The 8,311-nt window shown below is 41.4% G+C and overlaps 1 protein-coding gene across 1 annotated transcript; it reads left to right on the forward strand.

Moving 5' to 3' along the window:
* Window positions 1-6,814: 6,814 nt before the first annotated feature.
* LOC116258562 (probable CCR4-associated factor 1 homolog 9) lies at window positions 6,815-7,996 on the forward strand. The gene has a single exon (XM_031635754.2). It carries the CDS (start codon window positions 6,977-6,979, stop codon window positions 7,814-7,816), a length of 840 nt encoding a protein of 279 aa, XP_031491614.1. The 5' UTR covers window positions 6,815-6,976; the 3' UTR covers window positions 7,817-7,996.
* The last annotated feature ends 315 nt before the right edge of the window (window positions 7,997-8,311 follow it).

The following is an 8,311-nucleotide window of genomic DNA, read 5'->3' on the forward strand; positions in this document are numbered from 1 at the left end:
CCTTAATAGAGAATTATGGAACAACACTAAAACCGAGCTACTCGTCTGAACCCATGTGCAATGTTCCTCATGCCAAGACCTGCACTAAGCTTCTGAGAAGCATGCGAACCGCACTGCATTAGGATGAGCACGAAGGTTGGGTGAGTACTTTGTCCTGTTCATGAATAACACACAAAATATAGATGACCTAGAGGGCTAGAACTCTAAATTCATGTACCATGTGTTCCATAAGAAAGCCTGAGGATCCATGGCCGAAGAAAATTCAGGGAACCATATCATCTACTGTTTACTAATCTGAAAATTAAACCAAGCATATATAAAAAAAAGATTTGGAAACATGGCAGGTTTCATCTGAGGGAAACAACAATAAATTCTCCTTGTTTTTATGCTAAGGGACAATTAAAAGCCTAGAACTGGTATCCACCTTATCTTGTAGAGAATGTAGACGATGATGAACTTTTCCCAACTTTCATGCTTGGTATCATCTAATAAGAAACATTCTCAGTCATTCTGCAGGAAACGTTAGAGCTTCCTTGAAAATATTGCATGAAATTGTTGTATGCATATTGCGGACAAGACAGTCAAGAGGAGGCGCCCTTATTAATGGTTTTTGGGTTGGTGGATTAGAGACAATAATCTATGATTAAGTATCTCTTGTGGGTATGGCATGGCTATTTACAGGCAACTGGGCATCACAAGGCACCAACATTGTTCTTTGTTTTCCCTTCAAGTCAAGGAGAGTTGGTTGAAAATTGATGCTAAGACTGATTCTTCATTGTGTTATGCAGACGGAAAACATGCTCTCATGTTTTAAGGCATAGCAGATTGCTGGTTATGTAAGAAACATATGATCAATGATCATCTGCTTCCTACTTAAAGTACAGCAAATCTGCCTAAGGCCGAGGAAATTAGTCGCTTGCTTAAGACATGAACTTGCACCCCGTAGATCAGGAGACACCAGTAAATAGCCTCTGTCTGCCTCATGATGCAAAACCCCCCTGCGGCTACAAGTGATCATCTCTTACTACTCATTATTTAAGCAAAGGCCTTTATACTCGTTGTCTTTTTCCCGTAATTATATTGGTCATAGTACTTTGCTCGCTGATTTTCAAAATTCACTTTGGCAAGAAGTAATGTACAGAGATTGAAATCCAAAGTTTTCTGTGGATTCCTTAGTCAAGAAAATGCTCAGTCAAGTCAACTCTGTCGAACACTGTGAGTCAAAATAGTTTTGAAATTTCGAAGTTAGAAGATGTTTGTCTTAAATGTGATCTCTCAAAGTGCTAATGATATTGAATTTGCTTGAATGTGATAATTAATTGCTAGAAACAGAACCACTTTCCACCATCCTTTGTTTGGATCATTTTCTAATGAAAGAAAAGAAGTCATTCAAATTGAAAGAAGTAGCGTTGAACTACGAGGTTTTGCACTTAGCATGACATGTTTAATAGACTAATTCTCAAATAATTCTTACTCCCCAGTTATGCAACTAAGAATAATAAATTTGAAAAGTCATTTTTCTGTTTTTTCTTTTCTCAAAAGCAAAGGTGGCCTTGCATAGTTACCCATAGTTGGTACTTAGAAGATCTCTCTTCTTCTCAGCATTCTCTTCTTCCTACCTCTCAAAAATGGAATGTTGCAATCATGGTGTAAAAGGTATGACACAGAATGTCTCAAGGCCTCTCCACTATCTCCTTCTGTCGCAATCCTGTGGTTGAATGAGGAGCGTATGGTCGAGGGAGAAGGTTTTTCTAAGACATTCTCCTTCAACGTCCAAAAACCTAGATTGTTTGCGGCTTCCAAAGTGTACTTGGATTGTGGTACATTTTCCTGAACAAACAACAGGTCCACAGCGTGATCTATACTCTACGATCGACCTCTGAAACAAGTTCAAGAGGACTGATAGTTGTGGAAGTAGACTGAATCACTTTGCAATAGAGTACATGTCTGTGGCTAAACATAACAGAGCACTCTGTTTATGATCTTTGTAATCTGCTCTGCAAATCAGATTCCGGTAGATCCTGAATCTGTTCAGAATATTTCAGTTCCAGTCTGGAGCTAAATCCTGCAATAATAACTGCAGACTCATCATGAAACTAGACCTTCCCAACCAACCACCATTCTGCATGAAATTCTTCCTTTTGAATAATACATGATCGAATAGCTTCCTTTCTTCTCAAACCTTCGCCACAACATGCAATTGTCATTTATATGATCATGAAGAAATTTTTTTTTTTCGTGGAACTGAACTCAATTAAAATTGGCTCTCTGAAGAAAACTTAAGAGCATTACCGACTGAAACTAAAGTCCCAAAACCGTAATCTAAAGATTTAAGTCCTTGGATAGAGGACATTATCATCAATTGATGCATTCTTTATGAAACGTACATGTTAGGATTTTGGATTCCAATGTACATGACATAATGATCTTCCAATTTGATGACCCAACTGCTAATACTTCATTACAGATCTTAGAATTTTAAAATACAACCAGATAGTGAAGCGAAATACTTGGTAGAATTTGGAGGGACATTTTTGGACGTGATGGTAGCTTTCTGACCTTTTGGCATTCTTACCTGAATTTAATCTGCACAAGGATGAAATCCAATGTCATTTTCTGTGTAGCGGTTCGCTGTTAGATCATCCATCTACAACGCCGAAGTGGGCAATACATGAGAAATTCTGGATACAAATAACTCATTATTCTCTATATTATGTATATATATATAAGAGTTGTGGATTTCTTCATTTAAGTTTAAATGAAGAAAATCCCCTAGTCTCTCACAACACATGGCCCGATGTAATTGCCCACATTGCATCGAACTGTGTGTTCAGTCCGATGCAATGTATCATTGAATTTTCTGTCGAATGAGTAAATATTGAAGAATTGTTGTCAAAAGTACCGTGTCTTACAAGCATCAGCAACGGCTTAGGATGTAAGAAAGGTTAAGAGTACTTTTAACACAGTTTATGGTGCTTACAATGAATGGGTTTTAAATATTTACAGCTGTTGTATTTATTATGTGGCCTCCTTCTTTCCAAGGATACAATGATAAAGCTGGCGTCTGAAGATAAGTTCAACAATGCAATGGACGAAATTTGATGACAGATTGTGTTACTAGAACTTGCCAATCACAAGAAGGAGAGGAACTTCGGCTTCCTTTCTCTTTCAGGTGCGAATGTGTTGTCTTATTTCTTGGCGACTTGCATTTGGATCGGCATGATAAAATCCGACGAACAGTAGTTCTGTGCACGATTGTACAGAAAATGGTTTTCCATTTGATCACAAATAGGATGACAAATCAGGCCGAAGATATTACTTCAATGATGTGACGTCTTGAAAACGATAATAATAAAAAAAGTCTTATCGCGGCACACAAGATCTCTTCGTTCAAGTGGTCATAGACTGCATCTTTCAACTTGAATGTCGCACATTTGATCATTGGCAGATTAAAAGAATAGCACCCACATAACTTTTAAGTGCTTCTCGAAACAATTAAAAAAATAAAATAATGTCTCTGATGCCAAAGCAGATAAAAAAATCCATGACATTAGAAAAGTTGCACGGGACCTAAAATCTTGATGAAATTTATGTCATTAACAAAAAATGTTTTAATTTTTCCGACTTCGTATGAGATGGGGTCAATTCGAGGGAATTACTAAAGGTTGAAGTTGCATCCGGATCTCGCCAAATCGTTAGACGCAGGTGAATTGTGAACTTTGGATTTGATTTGCCATGTTTTTACGTACGATTCCTTATCCCAACAACTATTGCAATCCAAATTGGTTTTTTCGCTTTACATTCTATTCTAGGGGCAGATTCTTCTCTTTTCTTCTTTGATCACAGAAAAGTGGCACGCGTTTGATGGATAAATTATCTTTCATTTCATGTGAGTGGTACCTGGCTCTCAAACACAATTTTACCCTTCATACATGTTTTAGAGGCAACTTAAGGGGATAATGAGTAAAGATGATCCTAACATTTTTTTTCGTCAGTGTTATTAGTATCCCTCCTACCGTATCGGCCGATACATATTCATTTGTGAACCAAAACGGCGAGATTCGGTGGATCAGCTAAAAATATTTAAAAAGTTATTTTCAAAAACAAAAAAAAATATAAAAATAATAAAATAAAAGTAAATTGGAAAATTTGTAACATGGTCGAGAAGTGGCACTCGAGATCAAATTGGGTCGAGACCAACTGTAACTAAACGGGCTGATTCTGGCCGATTCGGTTCACATCTGATAACAGTGCCACACATCACATTGGTTCCTTGCTGGCACAGCAGAAGACTTTTCATTTACGAATCGGATGAAAATATTTTAAATTATTTTTTGTATTCATATAAACACAAAAACATACCAAAACATTAATATATGACTACAAAAACAATATATGCCGATGGCCCCGGTATATAAAAATAGGCACAAATGAAGGTTTTCTTTTCCATGAAACATTTATTGACAAAAAATGGGGTGGCGTCGAGTGGGTCGTTGGGTTTGGCTCACCAGTCTTAACGAACAAATAATTTATCCCAAAAATGAGAGGAGAGCTGAATATCTCTGTTCAATCATTTGCAGAGAAATTTGTAGCATAGAAATGCACTTATGATAGTGAAAAAAACACACCTAACTTTTCGATATTATTCGATATGTCATCGACGCCTTTCATCCTTAGTAAAAATAAAGATTTAGACAAATTTCGCCGATTTTCGCCCGAGTAAACATCTTTAATTAAAGACTCAAACATGCAAAGATTTCAATTATCTTAGCAAATATATAACACATTGTCGGCTCGAGTGTTACTTTTTTGAACTGCAAACGGTGCGGCCAAAGGAGGTAAAAGGGAGATAGTTTGACTTCTCGGGCATCACCTCCAAAACCATATGCACAAATAGGTTGAGGATGTTTCAGCATTAAAGTTGGATGAAATACTCTTCCCCTTCATCCCGACTGCTTGCTTTTGAATAATAAAATCTAATCTAATGATCAACCAGTCAAGCTTTTCTTTCTTTCTTTCTTATTTGGTGTTGAAATGTTCAACAGCAATGGTGGTGGCCCCGTTTGGAGTTTGTGACTTTGGGGTTTGGTTTCAACACCTTCCTGGTTGAGACGTGGTGCTCTTGACTTCTCCAACTGCAACCCAATCCGTGGAGCTCTTTGGCATCGATCGCTGCTCAATTATTGTTCTTCATGTTAATATGGGACCGGCGATTTACTTTGGAAAATTTGTATCTAAAAGTAAGTTGCGATTAATTTAATTCACATTTTTATCTGAATAAGTTGAAAGAAGAATGGGTTTCGGATAGATACAAAAATTCAAATCGCAAAAGCCAAAATCTGTTCGTTCGCACATGACCCAGTTACTTTAGTTCACTGAACAAAACACTTTCTTTTCAGTGTTCTCAACAGCTGTGTGCGTGAATCTGTGTTCATCGCGCCGGCCACCGTCGTATAAGCAAAAAATTAAAAGGCTTTAACGAATCAGCCAAAAAACATTAAAAAGTTATTACAATTTACTAAAAATAGAGGTATTCACAAAACAAATAAAAAGATAAGAAATTTTCAAAAATATCTTCAAATAACTAGAGACCAAAATTGGTCGATTCACGCCGATTTAGCTTTTTTTTTTTCTGAAAAAAAAGTGACTGGGAGTAATGAAATGTTCAATTTTCTTGTGTAATTATATCTAATGCTGCATTAAAAAAAAAGGGTGTGCACCTAGTAGATTTACAGATACAAAACGGTATGTAATTGTTTTATGAATATGATGAACTTCAATTTTAAAACAATTACAATTCCATTTAAGAAGAAGAGAACAAGTAACGGGTGCTTGATATTTAATCGGCGGATGTGAGTTCATGGTGATCTCATAAAGCTTGCTCTATTTTTTCATTAATTCCAGAATTGGCTGACGTTTGATCCATGGAATCCTTTCATTGCCCGATGACTAAAAAATAATGCAAAGAAAGAAACATGCAATGAACGCATCGTCGGTTTCCGGAAAGAATTGAATGCGCACCGAGTTATGGAAGAGAGAGACCGACGACGGAGGAAGCGGCCGACGCATCCGTGAACTTAAGGTGGGTCCCACCGGTCATCACAGGGCTAAAACCCCATTTTGACCCCGTCTCTGGTAACCGCAGGCCGCCGCACTGACTCTCATCCCTGCCGTTCGTGCTGGAAATCTACGGTCAAAACCGAAGCCTCCTTCGTTCAAAACGGGAGCGCAGGCTTTTGACTTTGACTGACCTGAGTGTGCGTTTTGGTAATTTAGCACCCCATCCACGTAGACGCAGAGCGGACGGGGGAGGGAGTCGCGTCGGCCAGTGGAAGTGGAACTCCTCGGAAACACGGTTTCCACGTTCCCCCTGATGTGGACTCACCACTTAACCGCAGCCAGGACGTGGGCCCGCCGGTCCTTACCAAGTGGAGTCGTGGGTCAAAGTTGAGCTGCGTTCAGCCGCACGCCTCTTACTCGAGTCGACTAAGATCCGTCACTTTCTTTTCTTATTTTACCAAGTAAAACTGGTCCTGAATGCGAGATTTCATTGCTTTTTCCAAGTGTAAAATCTATTTATCTTTTGAGATTTGAACCAACTGCTGGGATCATCATCATCATGCTTAGTTTAACTTGATCGTAAGAGCTTTCGATCGAGCCGACACCCAAGTCGGCTCGAAGGGCGGCGCTCCGTATTATTGTGCCCCTCGTGCCGGTAGTCACCCTCCCTCTTCCACCACGACGACAGGGTCCAAGCAGTCCCCGCCCCGTTTTCCGCGAAGAAACGTTCCAGTCGTCCTCGTCCCTCCCCCCTTCCTCCCTTCTTTGCTCTGCCGTCTTCCTATAAAACGATCCGCACCTGGCCGCCTTCTCTTCACCACCACAGGAGCCATCGCTCAGAAACTTGTACAGGATTTGCAGAAGCCGCTGCTCTCCTTTGCCACCAAGCAGCAGCAGAAGCGCAAGAGGGGAGGAAATGAAGACCGGTTTGGACGGGTCGACGGGGATGCCAACGGCGAAGGAGATTCGGGTGAGAGAAGTGTGGGCGCACAATCTGGAGTCGGAGTTCGAGCTGATTCGTGAGTTGGTTGACCAGTTTCCTTTCGTTGGTATGGACACCGAGTTCCCCGGCGTCGTCATCCGCCCCCCTGCCAATTTCCGCCACCGATCCGACTGCCTGTACTCCACCCTCAAGGCCAACGTCGACGCGCTCAACCTTATACAGGTGGGGCTAACCCTCTCCGACGAGCGCGGCCGCCTCCCCGACCTCGGCGACCCCTCTGCGTCCTTCATCTGGCAGTTCAACTTCCGTGACTTTGACCCCTCCCGAGACATCTACGCCCCGGACTCGCTCGCCATCCTTGAGCGCAGCGGCATCGATTTCGCCCGTAACCTCACCGACGGCGTCGACTCCGGCCGCTTCGCTGAGCTTCTGATGTCGTCCGGCCTCGTCTGCAACGAGGCCGTCTGCTGGGTCACGTTCCACAGCGCCTACGATTTTGGGTACTTGCTCAAGCTCCTCACCTGCCAGGCGCTTCCTGCCAGCCGCCGGGACTTCCTCCGGCTGATGAGCGTCTACTTCTGCAACGTGTACGACCTCAAGCACCTTATGCGCTATACGGCCAGCCTCTACGGCGGCCTTAACAGGCTCGCCGAGTCGCTCAGCATCGAGCGGCGCGTTGGAAATTGCCATCAGGCCGGCTCCGACAGCCTGCTCACCTGGGAGGCCTTCCTCCGGATGAAGGACGACATCTTCCGCGGGGGGATGGAGAAGTATGCAGGGGTGCTCTATGGACTAGAGGGTGTTTGCTATTGATAATAAAGGAGGACAAAGAATCATTCCTTCTTTTATTTTCTTGTTTCTTCTCTCTTGATCTTGTCCTGCATCTCTCTGTTTTTCCGATTTTGTTGCTGTCCACTTAATCGATCGATAGAGTGGGCAAATTGTATAGAGAAATTCTTTTTAGATAAATGGTAGTTATTTGTTTAATCTCAATCCTTTCTCAACTCCTTCAAATTTTTGGGACTTTGATCTTTCTGCTGATGCCAAAACTATTCCTTGCCGGTGGATTGTAAACCCACCTTCGTTCTGGTTTCAACTCGATGGATAGTCCTCATCTTCTGCAATTGTGCAAGCTTTCTGTTGACTTCTCCCATGGTGGTGAAATCTGCTGCTCCTACCATTCTTCAGTTACAGAAGCACATGCAGGATCAGATTTCAGAGTTTCTCTTCTTCATCAGTATAAAGAGAATAAGGTTTTCGTTCCACAAGATTCCTTTTCCGAGTAGTTTCCTAATTGCTTTTGAAGAC

The sequence above is a fragment of the Nymphaea colorata genome, chromosome 1 (genome assembly GCF_008831285.2).
Source record: "Nymphaea colorata isolate Beijing-Zhang1983 chromosome 1, ASM883128v2, whole genome shotgun sequence".
Lineage (NCBI taxonomy): Eukaryota > Viridiplantae > Streptophyta > Magnoliopsida > Nymphaeales > Nymphaeaceae > Nymphaea > Nymphaea colorata.